Source organism: Miniopterus schreibersii (genome assembly GCF_964146895.1).
Source record: "Miniopterus schreibersii genome assembly, chromosome: 13".
Classification (NCBI taxonomy): domain Eukaryota; kingdom Metazoa; phylum Chordata; class Mammalia; order Chiroptera; family Miniopteridae; genus Miniopterus; species Miniopterus schreibersii.
In genome coordinates this window covers 25522070-25550014 of record NC_138113.1, presented here as the reverse complement: position 1 = coordinate 25550014, position 27945 = coordinate 25522070, and the positions used below count along the sequence as shown (strand labels likewise).

General features: G+C 40.3%; 1 protein-coding gene across 1 annotated transcript in view; it reads left to right on the top strand.

The window, feature by feature from the left end:
• The window catches only part of FSHR (follicle stimulating hormone receptor), a gene marked incomplete at both ends in the record, with an annotated part of 130405 nt that overhangs the window by 50996 nt on the left and 51464 nt on the right, over nt 1–27945 (top strand). Inside the window, one exon of the mRNA XM_081156310.1 lies at nt 7554–7625. Coding sequence (XP_081012436.1) covers nt 7554–7625 — 72 coding nt within the window. The remainder of the gene's footprint in view (nt 1–7553; nt 7626–27945) is intronic.

Genomic DNA, 27945 nt, shown 5'->3' with positions numbered 1-27945 from the left:
ACCTCCCACATCTGGCTTAAGGTGAAGGACAGGTGCCCCCTTCATGCCATGGAAGAGGGGATACAAAGAACATTGACACTTCTGTCCCAAGAAATCCTCAAGGGAGATCTGTAACCACAGTGAATCCTTGCCATTTGTGTATGCACCCTAAACGTGGGTGAAGGGCTAAAGCTAACTGAACTCACATTAAGGTAGGGAACACCTGCATCTATTTAATTGTTCTAGACAGTTAAGACTCATGCCACAATGTTGAAAAGTTTTTGTTTTTAAGTTTAATTTTAAAGTCAAATTATACATAGAAGCCCCTTCTTCCTACCTTGGTACCTCTCTCCTACTATTCCCTGTCCCACTAGCTTCAATACCTATGAACAACAACATGAAAGATGCAACCAATTAGATGTCCAAAGGATTTTGACAGCAAGGTAGTCATCTGCTGGGTCATGGTAAATAGCCAAATCAAGTTATTTAAACTCAATTTTTTCCTGGATGATTTGTTTATGTAGTTCAACACACCTCTTTGGATAGTTTGCCTACACACATTTCCAGGAAGTTGATTAGAGTAAGAATTTGACCTAAAGAGTGTGAAGCACAAAACCTCTTGGCATCTGGAAGTCAAGAAGATGATCAGTTTCTTTCTGCATATCCTTTGACAAACTGTTCTCACTATAATTTTTAAACTTGTGTAAAATTCAAAGAACACGGAGGCCAGTGTCATTTACACTTGGGCCATCAAAAAATGGTAGCTTTCTCAAAAAGAATATTGGCTGTTTTCCAAGCTGCCAGAAGCTTTCTATGGGATTTTTAAAACCATTCTCCTTTAAGCCAAAAAGGGAAATTAAATCTGGCCAAGGGTGAATTGCTTCTAACAGAGGCATAGTTCAAGGGATCCTAAAGCTTCCCAATTTCAGGAAAGAAAACAGTAAATCCCACCCACCACATTTATCAGGGAAGAGACATTAAGTAACTTGCAATAGTAAAGAAGAAATTTATTTTCAGAGCCAGCTTGATAACTTGTGCATTTTTACAGAAATCATTCAGGCACTTTACACCACCTTACAGAATGGAGTAAAGGTGCCATCGGATAAGAAGGGGATGATGACACTTTTAAATAGCTCTTTTTTTAAAAAAAACAACACAAAAAAACACACAAATAAATAAATGATGCTTGGCATATGGCCTGGTAAGAATTTAAATCTTGAGAAATTAATTATGAAATATTTCAAACATGAAGTATAGAAAATAATATAATAAACACCTACAAAGTACCAATCTGCTCTGCCAAATCATAACATTTGGCCATAATGGTTCAGCTCTTTTTTAAAAAATAGAAACTACTTTAGATATAGTTGTTTAGCACTCTTTTTCCTCCTGTCACAGAGGCGAACACTATGCTGACTTTGGTATTGATCATTCTCAGAATTTTCCTTTTGATAAATATATATGCATCACTAAACATGTTTTAACATATAGGCTTCATGGTGAGGCCAACAGATCAGAAGACAATTTTTACTGAAAAGATAGCTTGTTATACTCACAGATCCCAAGAGGAGGGCGTGCCACGCCAGGGAGGGGCACGTGGGGAAGCACCAGGGTCAGTTAGGAAGCAGAGGAACCACAGGAACACGTGGCAAGTCTTTATTTTGGCTTCTGTGAAAAATAACAGAAAAAAGAGGGTAAACAAGTTTAGAACTGGCTGGTTTGAATATTTTCAGCAGATTGGGAGGCATAGAGACCCTTCTGTAGGGGTGATTAGGGCAGAGGAGTAGTGGCCCCGAGAGTAAGGGCTCCGTAGAGCAGGCAGTTCGGCATATAATCCCAAGTGGTTGGTTTGCAGATGAAAGGCACACTCGCGGGCCAGGTGTGAGCCAACTCAAGGAATCAGCCCTGGGAGGAGGAGTTTCTCCGGAGTCACAAAGCCCCAAGATGTCAAAACATCAAAAACACAGAATGAAATGACACGATTCATGCAAATACTGTTTTATTTTGCATGCTGTTAATCTTTATGAAAATCATCATCAGGCTTTGGGCATCGGTCACATTGCTGCGCACAGCCCGACTCAGCTCGCTCCTTTTCACTGCTTTGTCACCTGACACGGTGTCAGCGTGCCAGTTTCACACTTACTCATTTACTCATTGCTCAGCGTTTGTCTCCAGCTTTTACTGTTACACATGATGTTGCAGTAATTAATCTCTTACCTGCCTCCAGGTGCACATACAGCAGAGAGACATGGAGTAACTGGGTCCAAGAGTATTTGTACCTTCAACTTGAATACCTTTGTCAAATGGCTTTTGAGAGTACTTGCAGCAAATCGCCCTTCCATCGAGAGTACAGAAAATGTCCTACTGTTCCACGGCCTCTGCAGCATTGACATTGTGAGGTCTTCCTTTTAATGTTTGCCAATGAGATGGCATGTAATGGTATCTAATTAATGTTTAAATTTACATTCTCCTGATTATTAGTGAATCTGAGCATCTTTTCATACGTTTATTGGCCATTTGGATTTTCTCTTATATAAATTATTCACATCTTTTGCCAGTTTTCTACTGGGTTGCATGTATTTTTTTGTTATTTTGTAAAGTTCCTTATATTCTGCACACTAACACTTTTTCAGTTGTATGTGTTGTAAATATTTTTCCCAAGTCTATATCCCATCTTTTCAATTATTTTATGTATCTTTGTTTTACAGAAAAGTTAAGTTTAATAATGTCAAATGTATTGGAAATTTACTTTCCAATTTAGGTGTGCAATTTTTTGTGTCTCTTTTAAAGAAAGTCTTCTAAACAGAATGTTGTATTTTATTTTAAAGTTTTAATGTTTCAATTTTTCTCATTTAGATCTTTAGTAAGCCTAGAACTGAGATTTTACTATGGCAATAAGCAAAGGTCTTATGTTATTTTTTCCACTAGGATAATCAACAGCATCCCTTATTGATTAGTCCATATTTTCCTCCATTGATTTTTTAATGCTACCCAGTCATTTGTCATTTTCTTTTGTTTATAGTCTATTTCTGTGCTCTTTATTCTCTTTCATTGGTCTATTTCTTAGTTCCTGTCAATACCACAGCATTTTCATCACTGTAACTTCATAAAAATCATATTGCCTCACATGTAACTTCTCCAGTCTTGCTTTACTTCTTCAAAATTGTTTTGGCTACTCTTCCATATGAATATTCATCAGCTAGTCGATTTCCATACACACATACCAAAACAAACAAAAACTATTGTGCCTTAGATGGGTCTTGCATTTAATTTATGTATTAATATTCATTAAAATAGATATCCTCACAATCTTCCCATTTATAATGTGCTATTTTTGTTTGTTCAGGGCTTTTCTTAATGTCTTTTAATTAAATATTTTGTTGCACTTCATAAATCCCTGTCTCGTTTTCTTAATGTCTTATATTGTATAAGTTTTGTGGTCATTGTAGTTGATACACTTTAAAATACTAAAAGAATGCAAACTATTTTGTGTACTAATTATATAGCCAGCCACCTTACTAGACTTTCTTATTAGTTCTAATAATAATTTCTGATTATTTTAAGAATGAAGTTTCTTTGTTGTATAGATAATCATGTTACCTATAAATAATGACAGTTTTTAAATCAATAATCCTGACATATCTTTCTCCTCTCCTACTGAATAGACAAGGCCCCGGCACAGTACTGAGTAAAGGGGTAGCAGGCACCCTTGCCAGCTCCGCATTGTAAGTGGAGTGTGTCTAGCGCTGCACCACTGAGAATCGCATCTATTGTAGCCGCTGAGAGATTTAATCCTTTAGCAGGTTAGGAACACTCCTCCTCTCCCTTCCTCCTCAAAAGGTTTTTATCATGAGTGGGTTCTGGTTTTTATCAAAAACATTTTCTATGACTCTCAAGAAAACCATGTGGCTTTTTTATTTTAGTCCCTGATATGTGAAAATTTTCCTTAATAGAGGTTTCTGACATTTAGCAACCCTTGAATTCTAGGACAAATCCAAACTGGTGATGATGTGTTATTTGTTTACACTCTATTGGATATATACTGTCACTATATTATTTCAACTTTTCCATTTACATTACTAAGTGAGATTGGCCTAAATCTTCCCATCCCTCTATTGTCCCTGTCTGGTTTTTTTTCCTGATATTACACCAGCCACATAAAATGGGTTGGGGAGTATTCTCTTTTGCTAGTCTCTGGAATAATTTGTGTACAATTGAGGTTTTCTATTATTTTCAAAAGACAGAATTTACTTTTTAAATCATATGATGCTGATCTTGTTTTACAGTGGGCAGCTTTGAAACTTCCAACCCAATTTGTTAATGTTTATAGATGTATTAAATTTTTCTATATCTTCTTGAGTCGGTTTTGGTTAAGTTTGTATTTCTAGGAAAATTGTCCATATTGTCTGATTTTTCTAATCTAATGTTATAAAATTATTCTTAGGTTTCTCAAATTTAAAACCTATTATACTGGTAGTTAAGTGCCACTTTTTATGTCTCTCATTGTTGTATGTCAGTTTTTTTCTTGCTTAAAATGAACATTTTTTTATTCTATTAATCTTTCCAAAGAATTAGTTTTTGTTTTGCCGATCCTCTTTATTGTTTTTAATTAATTTCTACTCTTATCTTTATTATTTTTTCTCTCCATTTTCTTTAGGTTTCCTCTCTCAAGGCATACTTAAATTTTGCAATGTGCTTTAAGTTAATCTGTCAGACTGATTTACTTTATTTCAAAAATGAAAATTCACTAAGAATAAAGTACCTTTTCCTTTTGCCTTTACCAATGTTCACTATGTAAAAGAAATTCACACACACATTTTATATTAATTAATTAGAGCTAAATCAATAAAGACATAATGAATTAATTATCAGAAAGTTTCTGGTTAAAACCTTCCATGATAGTAGAGTTTGCAACTTTAAGTGATAAACAGTTTTCTCCAATAAACATTCAAGTAATGTTACTTTTTTATGACAATCATTTTTAGTGTTAGATTTATAAATCAAGAGTCCTTGAAACTACTGTAATAAATATTTTCAATATTACAAGAACACTCCTTTACCCATCTCAGCAATAAATTTATGTAGAAACTTAACCTTATAATTGTGAAATACCATGTTAGTATAGATTGAACTTAAGCTCTATGTATCATGTTAAGTTTAGCTAAGTGTTTATCTTCTCAGAACATTTCTATCAACAGCTCCTCATTTTACCGATGTTTCTTATTAAACTGCTTTTGAGTTTGTACCTTTATTCCACAAATGGAATAAAGAAATATTGGCTTTATAGTTTTCTGTTTCCAGGATTCTGTTGTTCTTTCACTAGTTTCCTATGGTGGAAATATAGCTCATTAATTTTCCATATTTTTTCTTTTTTCTGGTATACTAATTTAAAGCTACAAATTTCTCTATAAGTAGCAGTTTAGCTACATCCCATAAGTTTTATATTTATATTTTAATTATAATTCAATTCCGAATAATTCCTAACTATTATTGTAATTTCTTCTTTGACCCATATCATTTAAAAGGATCTTAGTTTCAGTTTGGTTTGGCTTAGGCTTTCTAGTAGACCGTATATGTGTTGTGGGTGGGGTAGAGTTAATTATTTTTTATTGCTGATTTCAAAGTAATTTAATTGCATCATCATCAAAGAAAATGATTTGTTTGAAACCCATTTGTTTGTGACCCAGTTCTTGGTCAATATTTTTTTAGCATTTCTTAATAAATAGGCAAGTTTTCCAACAATTATGAAAACCCACCTATTCAGTAGGGAGCACTAATTTCTTTGTTCATATCCCTTCTTGCTTTTTGTTATTTCCCACTAAATTAAATTTTCTTATTCTATAAAGAAAATCTTTTGCTAAAACTTTGTTGTTAGTGGCTAATTAAACTTGTCTAAATGTGTCTTTACTCTCACACTTGAAAATAATCATTTTGGGGTATAGTATTCTAAATTGGCAATTATTTTCCCTAATAATTTTGAAGATATTTTTACAAGTTTTCCAATTATTTTTTTATTTGATGATAATATGTTTTTTTTTCTCTGTTTGCATTTAAAATACTTTTTTATGGCTCTACAGTTTTAACTAATAGAAATGTGGCAGTGGATTTATTTTTGTTCCTATCCTGGGCTTCATTGAGATTTCTGAACTTGAGGATTTACATTTTTTATAAATTATGGAAAACTTCCAGATTATATTTCATTAAAAATTGCCTGTCATCCATTTTCTGTACCTTTCTCTCTAAAATGCATGAGAGAGAGAGAGGGGGAGGGGGGAATGCAGAGAGAGATCAGACAGATGAAAGGAATGGATCTTTGCATCCGCCTTCCCTGTTTCATCTCATGTACCAGTGTGTCATCAAAACACAAATCCCTTCGCTACAAAGTCCAGAAAAACCACCCTCCCCCATATTTTGGCTTCAGTTTACTCTCTTAGTATTCTGAAGAGCTATGAAGAAAAATTTAAGCAGGAAAGGGGTCCAGGGCCAGGTTGGGGAGACTATCATTTTTAATAGGGTGATTACAGGAAGTGACATTTGAGGAAACAGCAGGCTGAAGGAGCAAGCCAGAGGATATCTGCAAGAGAAATGTCCCAAGTAAAAAGAATTGCAAATGCATAAACATCAAGCAAAAAGGAACCTGGCATGTCCAAGAACTAGCAAGAGAGCACTGTGACAAGAAGGAGATGAACAGAGGAGAGTTGTCAAAATTGAAATTAGAGCATCTACAGAAAGGGGGAGCGGGAAGATCCTGAAGGCTCCCGTAGGCCATTGTATATCATTGGGGTTTTTTCTTGAATTGAGAAGCTGTTGAAAGGAATTTTGAGAAAAGTAGGAGACAAATATTTCAAGCAGCTGGGAGTTGAGGAAAGACTTTTTTTTTTTTTTTTTTTTGATGGGAGAAATGACATGTCTGTATATTGGTGGGCAGGATCCAGGAGAGAAGCAGCCATGGGTCAATAAAATTAATGAATGAAGGGAAAATATTGCAGTGGCCGCCTTGACTAGAAGAGGGGACAAGACCTGACGTGGATTGGAGGAGCTGTTCTTAGCCAGGTCCAAGGTCCTGGTCACCTATCGTAACAGGGGGGCAGTTGGGGTGTACAAGCACAAGTACCGATGGATTGATGGCTGGGAGCCATGGGCATGCAGAAGGAAGTTCTCTTCTATTGGGTGCATTGTCTCTTGGAAAGGTCAGCTCTGAATGACAATAAGGGAAGAGGTACTGGGCTTGGAGTAGAGGAAGAGAAAGGGTGTTACGGCCACGGCTAGGCAACAAGGAATAGTGGTGGCAAGCAAGGTCCATGAGCCTTGCCATGAGCTCTGTGACCCTGGGCAACTTTTTAAACCTCCCTAAATCTCAGTTTCTTTTTACTCAAAATGAGGCTAACAATAGTACCAACATCACTGCTTCGTGGTGAGAAGGAAGAAAGGCCATGGAAAAGCTATTGCAGCCATCACTGAATGGTACCAAACACGGTCCATGTTTGCTGCTAGCTCATAATAATACGCTAGGCAATCGAGTACTTATCAATGAATGGATAGGCTGTGATATTTTGTGTCCACTCTCTTTTCAGGAGGTTTGTCCTCACCAAGCTTCAAGTCATCCCAAAAGGAGCGTTTTCGGGATTTGGGGACCTGGAGAAAATGTACGTACTTGACAACACCGTGTGGGAAGGCCTCGACTGGGCTACGGGCAGCCGCCTCGGTCCCATCCAGCGGGATGCCCTCTGCTCAGAAGCCAGAGCCCCCTTCACGCTGCCCCCCGTTTTCTTTCTGTATCCTAGCTCCTAACAGTAACATGCGATCTTTCAGAGTGGGGCATTGAAAGAGCATAAACGATCCAAGAATCCTCACCATTTTCTTCTATTAGGTGTTGCTTCCAAAGTACCTGTAAGTGGAAGTTTTATAAACAAAAGCCTCTTTTCTCTGCTGACATCCATTCATTTTCAGGGAAACTTTCTATCATTTCCGACTAATTTTTAATTGACAGCAGGCCTAACATGTGTGCTTTAGAGCTTCTGTAGGCTTCCTGTTCCCAAGTCATGCTGACAAGTTAATTGATACATAAACATTTAAAAGTATTGGGAAAGTTTACAACCCTGAGAAAACTTCCTTTGTAAAGAGAAAACTCCTTTGTTAATGTAAATATTCATTCAGTTCTTATGGGGCTAGTTTAATGCAGGGATTTCCCCAAATGGGATTTTTTTTCAAAATGGGAAAGAGCAATAAAAAGCAGAAGGAATTCTCCCATATTTAAGGTAACCCACTCTCCCTTTGAAGGCTCTTGATTATGTCTCTCAGGCCTTTAGGGTCAGGAAAATGTGTTCTCCACTGCAGCAACAGCCAGAATTCAGGACTTAAATGCCAATAAATACAGCAACGGATAACCAAATTACACGGAAGGGAATGAAAGCAATCCCCCAGGTTACCTGTGTTTCTCCTTCTTGAAGCTATTCAATTTTTCCTCTTGGTCCTTTCACTCCTCCACCCACCCACCCCCCTGCCATTCCACCCTTTAAGGAGAATATTTACTGAGGTCTGAGAACATGAGAAAAAAACGCATTAGTGGAAGAGACAGAAATCAGGTAGTTATTATTAAACTACCTGCTTAGAGGAGGGTGGTCCGAATTCTGAGTTTGAGTGTTAGTTTTAATAGAAACTTACTGTGTAACCTTGATTACATCACTGTATCTTTCAGGGCCTTGGTTTCCTCATCTGGGTGCTAAAGGAGGAGTTCTAAAAGGGGGAGATGGTCTATGTGACCTCTAATTTCTAAGTGCAAGCATCCTCCAGTTGCATGAGAGCTCAGTTGAAGACCTGCAGTCTTCAGGATTTACCTTCTTGAAGACATTCAGCACTCACAGGAATTGGGAGATAAGGGAACCAGGAAAGCAACAGACTTGCAGAGCTTTTGGCTCAAGGTGTGTTCCTGATGAATTAGCTTTTGCCCTTCCTGGAATTAACATAGACCAGATGATAATTAGATATGCCTTGCCCCACATACAGCCCTATAATTACATCAAAATTATTCTAAAAACAGGAATATCAGATATCACAAATAATCCACCTTAATCAAGTTCAATCCATCAATGTGACTGACCCCTAACTGGGCGTTTAACGTCAGACACGATCTTTCTGCGGTGATTTAATGGTTGAGCTGAGCTGACATAGCAATAATTTCAGAGACAGGGCAGCTGGCTCAGAAACTCCTTGACTTCCTCAGACACAGCTTGTCCATCTCTGCCTCATGTCTTTATTAATCAGCCTGCACTGACACACTGAGATGCCAGAAAGAAAATTAAAGTGATCTTATTTTCCCCAGTACCTTTTATGTCCTAAGGCTTCAAAAACATTACTAGTAGAGAGCCTGGCACTGAACTGAACTCTGAACAGACTGTTTGTACCCTTCGGTCTCTACGCTCACCTTCATCCCTTGTCTCACCTTCTACAGGAGTTCTCAGCTCCTTCCCCAACCTACCCCCTGCATTCTCATTCTTCCTTCAGTTTTTAACTAGTTTCTTGAACTTAATAAATATTGATTTCCTCTCCAATATCTCCCTCTCCACAACTCATAAAATCCCTTTCATTCATGTTCCACGTGTGGCCAAGGTCCACTTATCCTTATTTTTAAAAAGGGAGAAAAAGCTTTCTGTATGAATTCTACCTTCCTTCCCTGCTACCTTCCTCTCTCCTCCCATCACTACCACTCTTTCAAAAGAGCGGCCTATACTCACTGCCTCCCTCTCCTTTCCTTTCAACTATTCCTTAGGGTGCCCACTTGCTGTGTGTCCACTGATTGTCTGACACTAATATTCTAGTAAAGTTCCCGACAATATCGTCACAGGCAGATCTAGTGACTCCTGCTTTGTCTTCTTAGTGCTTATATGCAGCCTTAGATGTCACTGGCCATTCATGCTGTTCTTAATGTTCTTTTCCCTTCTAACCTCCGTGCCATCTCACCCCTCTGCCTGCCCTCTCACCCTCCCAGACTACTCCACAGCCATCCTTCCATCTTTCTTCTCGAAAGTTCAGATATTCCAGGGCTCCATCTTTGGCGCCCCGCCCCCCTCCATCTTACACACAGACACACACACACACACACACACACGCGCGCACATTCTCCATGCCTTACCACTGTTCTTAAGATAAAAAAAGAAACTGGACCTCTACATTCTCTCTTTTGCTCTACTAGCCCCCTTTTAGTTCATAAAAGTGCTGCCTACCATGGGCCTTGCGTGGCACACACTGTTCCTCTGATGGAGGTGTCGTCTCCACATTGTCCTTTTAATCTAGCCAGCTCCTCCCATCCTTCAGATTCCCACACCAGTGTCACTTGCCCAGGAAAGCCCTCCCCGGCCTCCCAATAAGGGGATAACCCATAATATATACATTCTCATATCACCACTAGTCTCTATGTGCGGACTATCATTTTAGCAAATTTACACTTATTTAGATGATAATTTAATTCATTTCTAACTCCCTTATTGGACTAGAAGTTCCATGAGCACAAGGACATTTTTGCTTTTACTTTATATTGGATCCATGGTGCCTCACACAGATTAAATGCAATAAATAACTGGTATATGCATGAATAAAAAATGAGTGAATAAACAAATATAATTAGTTGGAGAGACAAGATACCCAGATATAAAAAGAAAATACTAAATAATATGAATAATAATGATAAATAATGTAGAAGTTTAAAGGCACACAAACACTGGCTGAGAATCCACTATGATCTAGACATTTACATAGTTATAGTTTAAAATATAACCCAGGACAAAAATATACAAGCTAATATGTGCAAACACAAACATTGCATTTGTTAGGGTTCTTTGCTGTGAGAGACAAAGGAAAATAAACCTCAAACAGGCTGAAGGGACAAGAAAGGGGATTTAATAGCTCATTTAACTTGATGGTCAAGAGGAAGAATGGCTCCAGAAACATCTCTGTTTGTGTGCTCAGGTTCAGTGTACTTACGACTTGGCCTCTTTCCCTCCCTCAGGTCTTGCTTCCATTATGTTGGTTTCAGCCATCAGCCCTGCCCCTGCTGGCCAGACAGGCAGCCCTTGTGCTGCCTTCCCATCTTGGGTTCTATTCAGAAGGAAAGAGCTAATCTTCTTCTTGCCCCATCCCCCAAAATCTTCAGATTTGTATGACTTGCTTAGGCCACACAACCATCCCTGGCCCAACCACTGCAGCTAAGGGAATGTGATACTCAGACTGGCTGCAGCTGGGTCAGTGGGCTCCATGCTTAGAGCTGAAAGCATCTACCCCAACCACGTGGACTTCGAGTGGGGGAGGGAGATCCACAAACAAAAACTGATGTCATTGCTGGAAAAATAGTGGGGACTGGATGTCAGTAATTGGGCAAACAACTAAGGTCTAAAAAAGAAATTAGTCCTGTTCCCATCCAGAAGAGAAAGGTCCCTGTGGGCAGGGTGGTTTGGGATTTGATGACCTTGATTGTCCCCCCTTCCTCCTGTTAGAATGATTGAAAGGATCCAATAACTCTGCCTCAGCCCATGCTGATGATTCTTCTTTCATTAACCCAGTTCACCCCACTCCCCTCTGCTTGAATTCAAAAGGGAAAGGAGGCTTTTTGGTAGAACCAGAGCAGGAGCATCTCCATTGGAAATGAAATTATTACTGTTCACACCTTAGTTTTAATCAGCACTCACTATCTCCAACCTCCTCTCCACTGCTTTGGGACTGGCTGGGGGGGAAAGGAAATCATTACACTCTCTGCAATGTGAAGTGGCTTTGCAAAGTGCATCGTAAACTGTTTACATGGTCTTTAATTACTTCGGAGCCATATGTCAGCTTGGTATAAGTGTGAAGATTACACTGAATAGGGTGGGGGGACTAGGTGACAATGTGGTGATTTATGGTAACCAGGAAAATTATGTATGGAAATGAGAGCAATTTAAAAACACATCTACCGTGCTATTATAACACTGGAGGGGAGAGAAAAGCCAGGGTATAACAAAATATCTTTGAAAATAGGAGCATGATGAAAATGTAAATGAGACCAATCAACATCAGCTGAGACACCGTATATGCAGATGAGACCGCAATGAGCCAAAATGTGAAATAGCTCCCAAACCATAAATATGAACCATATAAAATTCATCTGAAATATTCATGATAACATAAGGACAAAAAATATAATCAAGTGATTTACTTGCATATAAAAATGAGAACACTAGTCTGACACTCCAGCCTCCACCCCCAAATCACAGGGGAAAGGAAAGTTAACAGAGGGACTTATAAAGGAAGATTTATTGGATGAAAACTGTCGCTAGCACACTAAAAAAGTTGAGGACCCTCCGAATTCTAAGTTCTTGGGCCTCATTCAGCACAGATAAAAGGAAACGAAGTAAATCAGGCAATTAAAACCATGATGGTGACAGTGCTAGAAAATGTGGGTTCCGATCCACTTGGCCTCCCTGAGCACCTTCTTGTTAGATAAGGTAGGTGCATTCCTACCCCGGCCTTCTGTGATTCTGAGAATTAACAGGCAAAGGAATGCTGAGTCTTACTTACTGAAATAAAGCAAGAGGGACAGGCTGATGATTCTACAGGCTCCTAGTAAAAAACTGGAGACCAGAGGTGGGGCAGTTAGGCCTCTGAATGGGAAGAGGGGATTTGAGTCCTTGGGCATCAAAAAGACAGCAAGGTTCAGTGGTTGTCATCTCAGGTTACACTTTGAAATCCCCTAGGTAGCTTTTAAAATAATGCACAGGCCTACCTATTCCAGGGGTTTTTAAATTCCATTTGTCTAGGGTGGGGCCAAATATTGATCATTTTTAAAGCTCCCTTGATGATTCTAACGTACATCCACAGTTGAAAGCTGCTGAGATGGATGATATTTAAGTCTGAATCCAATTCACAGAAAGAACATGCGTGAGCACGTGTAGTGCGTCTATATGGTGGGGCTGGAGATCCAACAAAAGGGAGGTGGTAGGAGGCACGATCAGAGCAGAAGCTGGGGGAGGCCATGGAGCACATGGCCATGGGGCCAGTTTGAGTGTCATAGTTAATGATGGAAGTCAGATGGGTTATTTTGAGCAACCACATGAATGATCTGATTTGCATTTTTGCCTTCAAGTTCAATTGTGCCAACTCATTTCTGGGTAAAGCTCCTGGTGAGACCGTCTTTAGTCCAAGGGTTTGACGAACGGAGATGCCTGTGTTAAGTTGCAAAGTAACTAGTAAGCAGTTGGGAAATGTAAGAATTTGGCCAATTAAGTTGTCGTTATTGACCCAGGTCAAACAAACATGAGTTAGTGTCTAGAAGTGAAAGTCCTTACCTCATTTCCTGTTCTCCATAAATATTCTGAAAATAAGCAGTTTTTTTGTATTTATTGCTTCACCAGGAACACAAGAAGCTGTTTTCTTGTCACATTTTGGGTTGATGTGGTTTTAGTGTTTCCATTAAGTCTCCTATTTTCAACTGTTTCAAGGTGGGTCCTTAAAATAAACTCTACGATATCTAATAGCTGCCCAGCTCAGAAAGAGAACAATGTATGAGCTTTGTGTTTATGTGCTTGGGGTTTTGCTTGTTTGTTTCTGCTTTGATTTCTTTTTGTGTGTTGGGGTGGGGGAGGGGGAGTCTGATAGGGAAAACAGAGTTCTTGAAGTCTAGTGATGTTATGGATGCTCCCAACACTATATTCCTTATAACTCTTCACACCTCAGTCCCTTATTCTTTATCCATAAAGGTAGTGTAGGGTTTCCTTTGCTGAGAGGGATTATAAGTAAGAAATATAAGTGAGAGCTGCACTGTCTTAGTCTGCTCTGGCTGCTATACTAAAATACCAGACTGGGCGTCTTAAATAACAAACACTTCTATTTTACAGTTCTGGAGACTAGAAGTCCAAGGCCAGAATGCCAGCGTGGTCAGGTTCTTATAAGAATCCACACCCTGGCTTGTGGACAACTGCCTTCTTGCTATACCCTCACATGGCCAAGAGAGAGCTCTGGTCTCTTTACCCCCTTATACCTGCTCCAATTCCATCATGAGAGCTCTACTCCCAGGGCCTCATCTTATTACTCCCCAAAGCCCCCACCTCCAAACATCACCACAGTGAGAATTGAGGCTTCAACATATAAATTGGGGGCTGGGGACACGAACATTCAGTCCATAGCACCCACTGTGAACCAGCAAGCTTATAGTAATAAAAAATATACATGTTGTAGATGCTCACTGGACTAGGAAAGCATAGATAGGTCCTAATTTACATGTTCGATCTCTAAGACCCTCCACCCTCTTGGCCATTTAATGCTCCAAGGTATTCATGGTCCTGGTGACCCCTGCTTTAGTGCCTTTTATTCAGCAGCTAAGCCTCCCAGGAGGCAAGACTTGACATAGGTTACTTAAACAAGGCTTTCCTGGCTTCCATCAAATACAATCCTCAATTTTCTAATGAACAGCCAAGCAACATCACCTTTTAAGACTTCTGCTTCAGCCATGCTTGCCCTTCTGACCTTTCTTGACAAGGCAAGCTGTGGCAGAGGCCTTCAAATGTTTGTTGGGGCTCACAGATATACCAGAAAATGAACTGGTCTCTTTTTTCCCTCTCTCTGCCAGTAACTCAATGTTTTTGTCTACTCAGAGAAGATACGATTAAGGCAGCATAATATTCAAGTTAAAAATAGCCTCATGGCTCTGCCCTGGGGACTCTTGCTAGGTTTGTGTTGTGTTTTTTTTTTAATAGAATGGTATTAAAATAAAAAGATGTGATCTAAAAGCAAGCTCCGATCGATGGACAAACTATTCATTTTTATTTCCTCATTTAGCCCATGCCCATCATGACCACATCCATCTGGGTCATTTATGACTTAATAAGATGCTTTAAACAGTAAAAGACTCAAATAGAATATGGACCCGCTTGTCTGCCTACCCCGCTCCCCAACAAATAAACTGCCTGTATCTCACACTCCGTAAACCTCTCCTATGGGGCTCAGATCCACCCTTGCCAGCTTGCGTGGGCTTCAAATGATCAGAGATGTGTTTTTATAGTTCAGACCATTTCAGAAGTTGAACAGGCAGAGAGGAAAAGCATAAGAGTGAGGGATAAATGCCAGAGGAGCCTCAATGAATAAAGTGGAAGTTAACCACCCCAGTGGGTCTGAGATTCTGAGAGAATCTGGGCATAGAGATAGCAATTGTTGATGCCAAGTGCTTCATAAACATGTAATTTGCACTTGGATGTGAGCGTGCTTTGAAAAGTTACAAGTGCCTACAAACACAAGGTATGTGGAGGCTCTGCTTCCCCGTTCATGGTGCCTCAGCTCAGCCATACACTCACTACTCCTCGTGGCCCTCTCTCTTCTCATATTCCTCCAAAGGGCCGCACAGGGCTGGGCACACTGGAGGGGATGGCACGCAGAGCTCTTGAATCTGTCATCTCTACCTCTTGGGTCATTTCCCAACCATTCAGAAGCTCTTCCTCAAATCAGGCTCTCAATATCTTTTAAATCTTATCCTCCATTCTTCTTTCCCAGTAAAAATAACAGCATCTGAAGGATGTGTTGGCATTAAAGTCTAAGGAGTTTATGAATTGGCTCCTCCAGTACAATTTGCCTTTTTAAAAAGACATGAAGTGGTTAATGACTATTTCAAAGGGGTGAATCGCTTACGGTGGGATTTTAGTCAACATGGCACATGTTCTTGAGGAGATTGGCTTCAATACATGAAAACCCATATCTGGGGTGGACTTACTTGTTTGGGCTGCAAAGTCCATGTGTAGATGAACTACAATTTGAGGAAGGATGAGCTCCCCTTAATCACACTGACATGAGTGCCTTTGAGATTCCACTACTGAGGACAGGCTCCCTCACGGTCTGACTGACCACATAGAGAACTCAGGCTGGTGTGTTGTTGTTTTCTTTACTGAATGTTAAAAATTGAGGTGCCAGTCTTCATGTACTTATTTAAAATGTGCCCCCTTATGCTTTCCTTTATATATACATAAAACTTCTCAGTCCAATCAAGTAAGACACTTAAGATGTGACTTCTCATTTAGTAAAGCAGACATTTGCTTTGGGGGGAAAGGATCGTGGCCTAGACAGCACCAAATTCCATAACAACAACAACAAAAATCTACAGAGAAAGAAGTTCCATGCTAACTTCAAGAAAATGAGGCCAAATCAGAGATTGCCTGTTGGGGCTTTTTAAAGGGAGTAGATTTATAGATTTCAGTCAAGTACTCAAGACAAGTGCAGGCTGATGGATGACACCAGCGAACCCATCAAATGATTTATCAGGGTTCACAGAGTAAGTGATTGTGACTTCCATCACTCCCTGGACACCTGTGAGGATGAGGTTTGTAGAGTTAATGAGCTTCCTCAAGCCAGGGACACTTCCTTCTCACTAGTGTATGTGCTGTTGTGTTTGTTCTGTTCCATTTGTGAGCAACTCCAAGAGAGATCAAACAAACTCAGAGAAGCATAATCCATCCATCAGTCAATAATTCCACAAGTTCTTCATGAGCCACAAGATACGGGTTAATTAGATAAGGGAATGATTTGAGGAAGCTTATGTACCTAGAACATTAATGCTGGATGTTCCAGGCAATAAAGATAAAGATACACAGTCCTGCTCTAAAGAAGTTCCCAAACTGGTGAACAACAGCAATCACAGCTGTCATTTGTTGAGTGATTATTTTGTCAGAAACTGAGATAAGCTGCTTTACATGCATTATTTTATTTAATTGTCATAATCTCATCACCCCTGTTTTACAGTGAGGGCCCTGAAGCCATGCAGGTTATGTGATTTGCCCAATATCATGTACCTAATAAGTGATGGAACCAGGATATGAACCCAGGCATTCTGACTCCAATGCACATACAGTAATCTATTATTCTCTCATATCTCTGAATGTAACATATAGGCCCAGATAATATATTATATAGGAGGGTGATCATCTTGCTCTCTGATGGAGAGAAGTAAGACATACAGAAACAAATTTGCAAAGGTCTCATCCATTTTATTTGTAGTAGTAACAGTAGTATGAATATCTTTGCATTGGTTTCCAATTTTATGGTTTTGAAATGCTTCATATACCTATTAGCTCACAATCTCCAACACCAACCCTCAGTGGCAGCTGAGGCAGGTATCTTTGCTCATCTCACAGGTGAGGAAATGAAGTTCTGGGAAATTGGGTAACTGGCCTGAGATCAACAGCTAGGAAGTCATGGAGGTGGGATTCCTCCAATGCCACATCCCATGCACATTCTCCATGTAATGCGTGGTTTTTTGCAAAGCTGCCACTCATTTATTAAAGAGAAATTACACCTTGAGAGTCTTACAGTTGCATCAGTACCGGATAGTTACAGACTGTCCAAGTCAGAAGAAAAAAGCAACACATATTTCTACAAGGTGCATAACCTTCACATGCAGGTGTTTTTGCTCAGCATTTCTCATACTCCCTGCTCAGTCTTGATGTCCTAGAAGTCGATGAATGCCTGATCCAAGCAGAGAAAATCCAAGTGCAAAACTGGCCTATTCCATGCCAAAGAGGAAATGCTTTGAAAGGGTGTGTCCATTGTTAAAAATTGGTCCAAACTATCTTATCAAAACATCATTTTTAATAGAAATTTCTTTTCTAAGTCAACCATATTTATTGGCTTATTTTGCCCATGTTTTTGCCTACTTCTCTCTGTCTCCCCTTGGAATTAACATTCTAGTAACATGTGTATTCAGCCAGAACTTTTTAGCCAAGACACAGAATTTCATCTTTGCAAGAGAGAATTTTTCTTTTAGTTAATGCAATGAGCACTTTATGAGTTCCTGCTAGATGTCTCCTACATCACGGCATCTCAAATCTTAATGTGCATACAAGTCATCTGGGGAACAATTAATAAGGAGAGTCTGACTGAGGAAGTCTGGGTGGGACCTGAGATTCTGTAGTGCTAACCAGCTCCCAGGCGAGACCAATACTGCTGGTCCATGATCCATAAGGAGTGACAAGATCTAAAAAATACTACTACTGTGTAAGGAGCTATAAAGTGAGAGATCAAAGAGAAATGGCTGACACTCCCTGCTCCAGAGTAGTTGTCAATAAAATATACACAAAACAATTAGAGAAAAGCCCAGCACAAATGCATAAACATTTGCCCCATTGCTATAAGCAAATGATAATGGGAAAAAGTGTTCTCACTTTCTTTCTCATTGTCAGGTCACATTCAATGGTTAAAATAGTCCTGTTTTTAGTATAATTAGTCACTATGAAAGTACTGTCCCGGTTCCTGAGAGCCCCCCTGTCGCTGCTCTGGAAACACAGCCAGACATGGAAAATACAATTCACATGCAACTACTTCAAGAGCTAACCCACTATATGGTTCATCTGGGAAAACTGAGCCTGAGCACTCCTTGTGGCAGGAATTCTGTATCTCAGGCAAAAAGTAGGATATTGAATACAGGCTTTATGTCCTGGCAGTTTGAGGTAGGCAGAGGTCAGAGGGAAAGTGCAGGTCAAGGTAGCACATAAGGTTTTATCCAGGTCAAGCACAGCTAGAGTTCTGAGTTAGGTGGCTTGGGGGAAGTGAGATGGAGGAAGGCAGTGGGAATGCTGGAAAGAAGCAGAAAGACCTTTGCTCCTTTCTCCTCCAGCGAAGACCCAGAAACATTCTTGGCACACAATGAAGCCCACAGGAAACCTAGAGCAGAAGGAAAGCTATGCCGATCTGCATGAGCTCCAAGGGAGGAATGCCACAGAGCTAATCACTGGACCAAGATTGCCATTTAATGCCCTTCCTCCACAAGCCATCCATCAAGTTTATAGCAGCAACAAGAGTTCATTACCGTGTTCCTGTTTTGCACATTCTTGAACAAGGTTATGCCTCCAATTTTAAGTGTGGTGTATAAAATGAATGAGGGAAGGTGGGAGGGTGAGTGGGTTCCGGGAGGGAATGGCAATAAACAGAAGGTGCTCCTCACCAACTGTGCATGTGAATCTCCCCCACTGCTTATGATTTTGTATAATCAAAAAGAACAACACACCACAAACTCTCGGTTTCGTTCTTATTAGAAGTTTCTTAGCTCCTTTTATCATCTATCATTTGTCTTTCGGTCTTTCATATTGGGAGCTGAAAGGAAATATGGAATTTGGCTCTAACCCCCAAGAAGTTTGTGATGTAGTTATAGAAATAAGAGGAATTTGTGTGAAACAGAAGACACACACAAGAAAGTGAGCAACCTCTAAATATTGCTGTCCAGATCTCAGGTGCTGAAAACAGTTCAAAGAGGTGGCAATTTGATCAGAGAAGGTTTTGCGGAGACTGTAGGGTTTCCATAATCAAAGGGGAGGGGGAAATGTTCTGAGTGGCAGATATTAATGAAATAGAATAGAAGTCATAATGGGGATCTGAGGTCTTCCTAAAGAGGTATGCAGTCTCCCACAGCTCTTGTCCTTCTATCACATTGGGCACGATGGGCTTCCACCAAGCTCTGAAAGATCAACCTAGAATGGAAAGGAAAGCTTCATATACTAGGATAAGTACCTGAATTCACCAGGATATTGACTCCTTTAAAGTCCCACTATGATTCTACAGGCGGGATGCTAGGAGCTTGTCCGCCATTGTCCTGATAGTATAATGGTCTGTGTACAATAGGCAGACCCAAATTACACTTAAAACTGCATAGTGTCATTGATTTTGGGGAACTGTTGTTAAGGAAGTCAGCTCTCTCCATGGCATAGATGTCCCTTAGACTGGCTTTGTGAACCAAAGGAAATAGGAGATCTACATATGTGCACTTATTAAGTAATTTTTCCTACTGTGTCTTCTAATTCACTGATCCAATCCTCAGCTTCCTCTAATCTTCTGTTTATTCCTTCCAATGTAATCTTTATTTCTGCTATGCCATTCTTAATTTCCTTCATAGCTTCCATAACTTTTCATGCTGTTGAGCATCCTTACAATCAGTATTCTGAACTCTGCATCTGAGAGATTGCTTATCTCCATTTCATTTAGCTCTTTTTCTGGAAACTTCTCTTGTTCTTTCATTTGGGGCTTGTTTTTTGGTCTCCCCATTTTGGCTATGTTTTTGGGTTTGTTTCTAAGTATTAGATAGATCTGCTAGGCCTGTAAGTCTTTTTGGAGGGTCTCTGGTACAGGCCAATGTCAGATGTAATTTGTGACTGACCCTGAGTACCCTGTTTGGAGCTATCAACAACCCTAGGCTTGAGGTCTCCTCTGCTGGGGCCGGGTATATTTGGACAGGACCAAGATGCACACCAAAGTCTGCTTTTCCAAGGCCAGGGTCCTGAAGCAGATCAGGCAAAGACTCAAAACACTCTCCATATGTCCACTTATCTCAGCCTAATTCCATAGTCAAATCAGGGCACACGTAAAATTCATTTCAGGGCCCTACCTGTCCAGTTTCTCTGTTTTCATGGATTGCATTCACTGAGTAAATAATAAACATACCACAACCACATCTAGTCAGAAGCACAGGTGGGAGAAGTGGTAAACCTGGGGTGGTCTGGCACACCCAGGCCTTTTAGCTCCAGAAAGTGCTTTTTCTTCCTGAGGACAGAGTAAAATTCCTCAGTGTTCCCCCAAACCAGGGCAGAGCTGAAGTCATACAGGGAAATATTCTTCTCCCAAGAACAACAATAGCGTTTTCCTGATCTCTAGAGAAAGTCAAGTCAATGCTTATCTTCATCATAGAAATATGAGAAGGTGTTGATGTGCTTTTTAAAATGCTCTAAGATCTCCTACGTCCCACCTTTTTCATACACTATTGTCAATGTCAGGATAGAAAATAAGCTCTGTCCGCTCAGTGAGTTTGCAGGTGACACAGCACTACAGCTGGTCTCTGCCTCCTGGCAATCCTCTATTTAAACAATGCAAATGGCAGGATCTGACTGAACTAAATATGCCACATCCTCGGTCCTCCCTCATTATTTCTGTCTCTTTGGTCCTAACCTGTTTGTGCTCCTGGCTCATGCCACTGGAGTCTGGGGATGCCAACCTTAGAGATACATTTGGCTCTTTAGAGCTTAATATGTCACATTGAAAGCCATAAAAAAGGGAAATTGCTGCTCCAACATTCACTAATGTATGATTAAAAGCAAAACTATGTCCTTTGAAGGACTTCAAAAGATACAGTAACAAACACGGGTGAATTCTCTGCCCATCCTATATAGAGGAAAAAATGTTGCAAGCAATGAATTTTTTACTCCTTAATCAAGGCCATTGGTGGATTTTGACTCCCACCTTTGCCAAACTGCTCCTGCCTCCTTCTGAGACTTCCCACAGTGCTCTGGCAATCCTATTTTCGGGTTGCAGTGTCGCTTTTGTTCTTTCATTCCGTCTTTGGCACTTAAAATCTTCTCACTCAGCCATTGACATCAAATCTGGTCTGATTCTCACTCCAAATAATTCTTAAACACAGAAGTTGATGGTCACCTTTAAGCCACAGGTTAAATGCCCCAGAAGTAGGCCACTGGACAAAATTTGGGAAGGTCAAGTTTCAAAAGCACCAGCTCTAGACTCTACAGTGTAAAATATGGTATGGATGAATGTGCATTTGCCTTGCCTATGTCCCTGGAAATACTTCCAAATGATTGCTATGTATATGGTGGGAGGATGGCACCATTTCTCCAATGTTTTCTTCCCCTTCACCTCTTAAAATGAGACAGGAAGGAAGCTCTGTCTAAGACTGGGAGACTCTATCGCCTCCCCTTCAGACAAGGACATCAAGGGGAAAAAGGAAAGGATTTCAGAAAGGTCCTCAGGAAGGACCTCAGGGAAACTCCTCAGACCAGACTCACGGTCAATTCTAGTATATTGCATTACAATGTTTCCCAGCAACCCTATTTTGGACCTTCCTTAGAATAATCTAGAAATATATATTTTTAAATCCTCCAGGGCTATCAATTAAAGATAACATGAGGACCAAAATAATTCTAAATGTAGCTTGGAAATCTTTATGAGATATGCACATTTCTGGAAAGACAGGGTCTCCGTTCTGCCCGCCCTAATTGCAATTTCCTTTATAACTTAGATTTTCTGCATGGCAGGAGGAGCTCTGTGACATGTCAGCCTGAGAAGCTGGACTAAGTAGAAAAGTGTGCTCTCTCTTCAGAAACAGCAGAGGCGTGCTCACTGTAGTATGTAAACATTTTATACTGAGTGAATTCCATTTCGACCCATACTCATCACAAATGAACACCACCAAAATGCTCAAATACATCCTCACAGAGGGGCTCTCAAATGCATTGTATGAAAAACTCAGAGCTAAGCAGGAGGCACAGATCTGTTTCATTTCATTAGAATTTCAGAGAAGCCTAAAGAAAAGGTCTTTATCTCCTTAAATGTCCTGTTTCTGCATGAGTATAGCTATCTTGCATTGTCAGGTGGCTTGAATTGGAAATGATTCCAAAGGCAAAGCCTTTAAACTCTGAATGTTTGACTCAGGTAATATTATCACAGACAGACAATGAACGAAACCATCAAGCCCATTTCTATTCCAAATTTTGTATCACTGTCCACTTTTCCTTCAATCAGGGAGAGAACTTTTCCCCCAATGTCAATGTCGGAGCCCTGACTTAATACAATGTTAGGAAATTCTGCATTGCTCTCAGCACATGCCCTGAGTGTGCTCACTCTTTATTTTGATTCCCTCCTGTTTTCTTTTCAAGTCTCTCTTTATCATCTCTCCCCAGCTTAGCCATCCGGCTTTGTTTGCTACTACTCATCTCCAAGGACCTTAACTGCCACCCATATCCATGCTCTCCCCTTTCTTGCCTTCTCATTTCTACTCACGCTGTTCCCCTGCCTGCAGGGTTACCATGCCTCCCTCTGTGTACACATAAACATGTAGCATGTATTTCCTCCTTCAGCATAATTTACTGAGACCTACTGTGTGCTAGACACTGGAGAGATTACAGTGACCAAAGCAGGCAGAGATCTGTGCCCTCAGGGAGTTCAGATTCTTGGACCAGGAGAAAGACAATCAACTTAAAAAAAAAAGATGAAGTAACTTATAGAAAGAGTGAGATGATAAGTTCTGAGTAGTGGTGGGGAGAAAAATCAGAGCAGGGAAAGGGAGATCAGGAGTGCTCTTCAAGAAGACTTACTCCCCTGGTCTGAGATATAGCAGTCCACTGGAGACCCAGATTCCATTTTGGTCTTACCAGGCCTTAATATCTCCATGTCCACCTCTGCAGCACTTCTCTGGGCCTATTCCTAAAATAAGCCTAACTGCACTTGAATAGGAAACACAAAGTAAGCGACAACTCTGTTTTTTAAGTAGCTCCCCAAACCACAGCTTATATTGTTTCACAAGGCACTGTGTACAGTGCTGTCTGCCTTCCTTTAACAACCTAGAGACTCTCCCAGACTGTGGGGCCAGGAATACTGTCCCTGATGGAAACAGTTTGGGTTTTAGTTTTCACAATTAAGACAGGAATTTTTATGACTATAAAAGCAATACATGCTTGCTGTAGAAAAAAACAAGCAATGCAGAAAGTTAGAAAGAATGAGGGTTTTATGTAATTCCACAATGAGAGATATGTGCTGTTAACATTTTACTAAACAGCCTTTCACAATTCTTTCTCTGCTGACTCACGTTTTAAGAAATCAAAATGAGATTATATTACGCATGCTCTTTTGTATCCTAATTTTTTCCCATAGCTGTATGCTGACATAATGTTTTAGAGAAAAATGATAGCTATTGAAGTGATAAAAGACAAGGGCAAGGATCCCTAATTCAAGAAAATGATAAACACAAGGGATCAGATACCAGGTTGGGAAAAAGCAGGAGTCTACAAGGAACATGTCTGCTCTAGTTCAAATCGAAAGCCCTGTAGAGTGCTGAGAAAAACACTGCGGAGACACTGCAACGATACGAGGAAGGTACACTTTTTGTTAATCTTGGAAAGAAGACGAGAGAGTCATGCATCATTTTTCCTTCTGTGCTGCTCTGTGTCCTCCAGGGAGGCTGAGTCTGGGAAGCTCAGTGAGACAGAAGCCTCTGAAAGGCCTGTGAATATGGCATCTTTACTGTCAGAGGATGCTGAATATCATTAGAGGGAAATCAATGTAAAAGACATAAAAGACATCCAGTCTCCGGAATCCAAGCCTGGCAACACACTAAAAAGAAGACAGTGGGCTCCTTCAAAACTGACCAGAAAACAAGGATATAAAAGAGCCCCCGAAGCACCTGCAGCCGGTTTCTCAGAGACAAAGCCGCATGCAGCAGCAAGCACACGGGTACCTGCTGCAACAGAACGGCCGGGAAATGCCCCCTGGCCTATGCATGCTTAAAGCTTTGCTTTAGACTTACATTTAGGAAACATGCAAGTGCCCTGTGGAAATAAACGTGCGATCTATGAGAGGACACTCGGCATCCAGCAAATACGCATACAGGGTGGGGCAAAAGTAGGGTTACAGTTGTTCATATGGAAAAATAATACAATAATTAATAAATAATAATACAAAAATAAACTCTGAGTTTCGTGTACTCACGACTGTCAACCTGCTTTTGCCCCGCCCTGTATATGTACTCATAGACACATGCAGTAATAAAACCTCTCCCACGAAAGCTTGACATGTCACATTACAAGTTCTTTAGTCTCCCTTTCTTCTATACTCTTCTAGAAGTTACATGTTCTACTCACTTTGTAGTTCATTTATCATTTTTTCAATCCATTTATTGAATTTTTAATTACCTTGACTGCAAATTCTTATAGCAGCATTTTCCACTAATTCTTTCTTACACCTGTCCTTTTTCACACTTTTCTGTTTTATCTTAAGATTTCTAGATCTTCCTTTATCTCTTTGAGCATTTGAAAAATACTTATTTTTAAACCTCTTGCAGTCTTATTTTAATCTCCAGTCATTAAGGTATAAATATTCTCTCTGGTGTGGTGTTTCCTTCCCTCAGCCCATCTTCGGAGGAATGAGGTGTGTTCAGCGAACGTCCCACGCTCTGGGTGTAGAAACATCCTAACAGACAGTTTCTCATGTGCTGCTGTGGAGCGCTTCCATGTTCTCCAGTTTGGGGATGATCTTTCTATTAATTTCATGGTTTGAGTTTACTGTACCCAGTGGATGGTGTGAATTCTCAACCAACAGAATCATGTGTCACCAGCCTGGTGTTATAAACACTTGCAGGTGACTGTTTCCACCTGGGGCCCAAGCGGCTTCCCCCAGTTACTAAGGGGAATTTTAGAGCCCGCATTTCACTAACATGCAGCCTTTCCTGACTCCTGACTTCATGAAGGTGGCTCAACTCTAGCTCCTCTCAGATACAATCTGCAATTTGGACTAATCTTCCCAAGTGGGTTTTGAAGCTTCAAAACCCAGCCATTAAGCTGATCAGAGTTTTCCCTTGGTCCTTTGGCTTCATCATTCTGATCAGGTTAGGGATAGAGTCACTTTCATAGTTTCTACACTGCCTAAGTATTTTTTAAATGTTTGACCTATTTCATCCAGCACCGGCATGTGCCTGGAGGTAGAAAGGCCTACATCTCAGGCTTCCATACCAGTCAGGACTCTCAGCATCACTGAGAGCATCATTGTCTGTGAGAGAATACCACCCTCTCCCAGCTCTGCTTTGAAAATAGGTTGACCTAGGGAGGTAACCAATTATCTTAGTGGAAGATACAATTTAGATTACCTTCGACCTTGACAAGCTGGGCTGCCTGACGGTACTGAGCATCTCAACGAAGAAGTGACAGAAAGGGGAAAGAAGTGTTAGAAACAAGATGCTGAGGACACCAAGAGTAACTTTCCCCAAGGTCCAGCCTAAAAATATATAAATATACATACATATCTATAAATACATATATTACTGATAAGCAAGTAGAAAACTAAAACTAACTGGCGACCGTTGTCTTGCACATAGGGCTGTGCTCTAAAGGTGTCTCGAGGGCTACAGATACCCTGCTAGAAGGAGATTTGGGAATGTTAACCACAGGTGAGCAGGTCAACTTTCCTTAACTACTCAGGATCTTATTAGGGGTTGAGCAATACTCTGATAATCCAAGGCCTGATCTCAGCAACTTTCAGGAGCTCTAGCTCTCATCCTCTCCCCTGTCATAACTGGCTTCTTCCCACTCAGTCATTAGGCAGAGAATGGCTGGAGAAGGGGGTGCAGGAGTGGGACCATCAGGCAGAAAGCTAATCACTCTACACTCTCCCACTAGATATCAATCATCTGAGCCCCCCAGACTCCAGGTCTTATCTCCGTAACACAAATGTTCCCAGGGAGCATGGCTTTGTGTTTGCTTTCCATGGTGGTGCATTGTGTCTGAGAGACACCTACAATTCAGCTGCTGGGACAATTACTTCATTTTCATCTTTCTCATCAGTGGGTAAGGGCCTGGAGCTCATTCTTAACCAGCCTGTTATAAAATCATGGTAGATCAAAGATGTGATTTAAGGATCTCCAGAAAGACCTAAGGGCTCCACAAGTATTTCTACTATCTGTTCCTTTGTGTCCAATATTCATAACAACTCTTTTGTTAAAGCTTTGCTCCCTATTGACATGTAATCCCCACCTCCCCGTCAATCAGATTTTAATCAGCTGTCAGACACTGGCACTGGTGTGAGTGACTTTTTCTTTAAAGCAAAGATCAGTACAGGGAGGCAAGGAGAGGAAGCCACTGAAGGAAGCTCAGATGATGCAGAATTAGAAACCAATTCAGCTCCCTATGATGCCTGGAGCTACACAAACTTAGCTCAACGAGCCCCACTCCAGGCAAACTTGGTTATGGACCATCCCTTCCCATTTCCCCTCAAATCCCTTCGTTCCCTATCTGAGCTGAAAACAGCTCCCCTGAGTTTGCCTCTTCATTAACTCCCCTTTTGGCTACTATTTATCCTCACTTTTAAGTTGGTGATTTTCAGTCTTTAGTTTTGTAAAGTGTTTGGGGACTAGAAGAAAACAAAACCAACCTCAGCTGAGCATCTCTCAGCCTCCATTCCCCAGTTTGCTGGCCGGTTATAAACCGTTGCCACTATAAGACACCTCTTTAGGTTATACAAGCAGCGAGCAATAAAAGACTCACACTCAACTCTGGGGAGAGATTTTCTAATAGTTTTCTCATTTCTTCATTGCCTCTGCACCTCCCAGCTGTCTTTAAATACTATGGGGCTTACTCTATCACTGACCTTGTCTAATCATATCGATTGTCAGCAATTGCAGTCTAATTAGAAAAGCAAGTTGCTATGGTAATTCCTGTGTCTTATGTCTTACATTTAAAGATACAATAATCCTAAAAGGAGAGAAATTGCTTGCAGTTGGTGACATAGGAAAACATAATTAGATATACAAATTGTGAAACTAATCCATTCAAATGAATTCTGAAATCTAAATCAGGATTTGATGTAATAAATTGGTCCCAGAATTTCTACCAAAGGTACATTTGGTCATAATGTTTTTCTTTTCCTCCAAGTACTTATATTTTTAGAATAAAAAAATGGAAAAAAGGGTATCATGGACAAACAGGAAGGAGGTGGCTATTCATAGCTTAAAATTAGATACAAGGATCCATAGCATCAGGATGCTGCATTGTGCACTTGGAAGAACATCAGCATAGAAGCTGACAGACCCAGGTTCCGCTTCTCTGTCTTTAACTTGCTGTGCGACCTTAGGTAAATCACCACACTTTTCTGTGCTTTATCATTTTCACTGATGAGATAACAGCTTTTGCTTCTTTCATTAATTCAGTCAATCAACAATCACTTATTGAACAAGAAGCCTTGAAAATCAGTCTCAATGGATAAGATGACAGAGCAGTGTCCTGTCAGAAGTATCTTAAAGGCAGAAATTGTATTCTGCTGAGTATGTATGAAAAAGAGGCCTGAAAAGGAATTTGAGATTTGGTACCAAAAATGCTAAAGCATTGTTAATATATGTTCCCTCCAACTCAATAAAATTGAAAGCCTGCTGAGTGTGATGCACTGGGTTTATTCTATTAAGAGTTCAACAGTAGCCACAGTTCT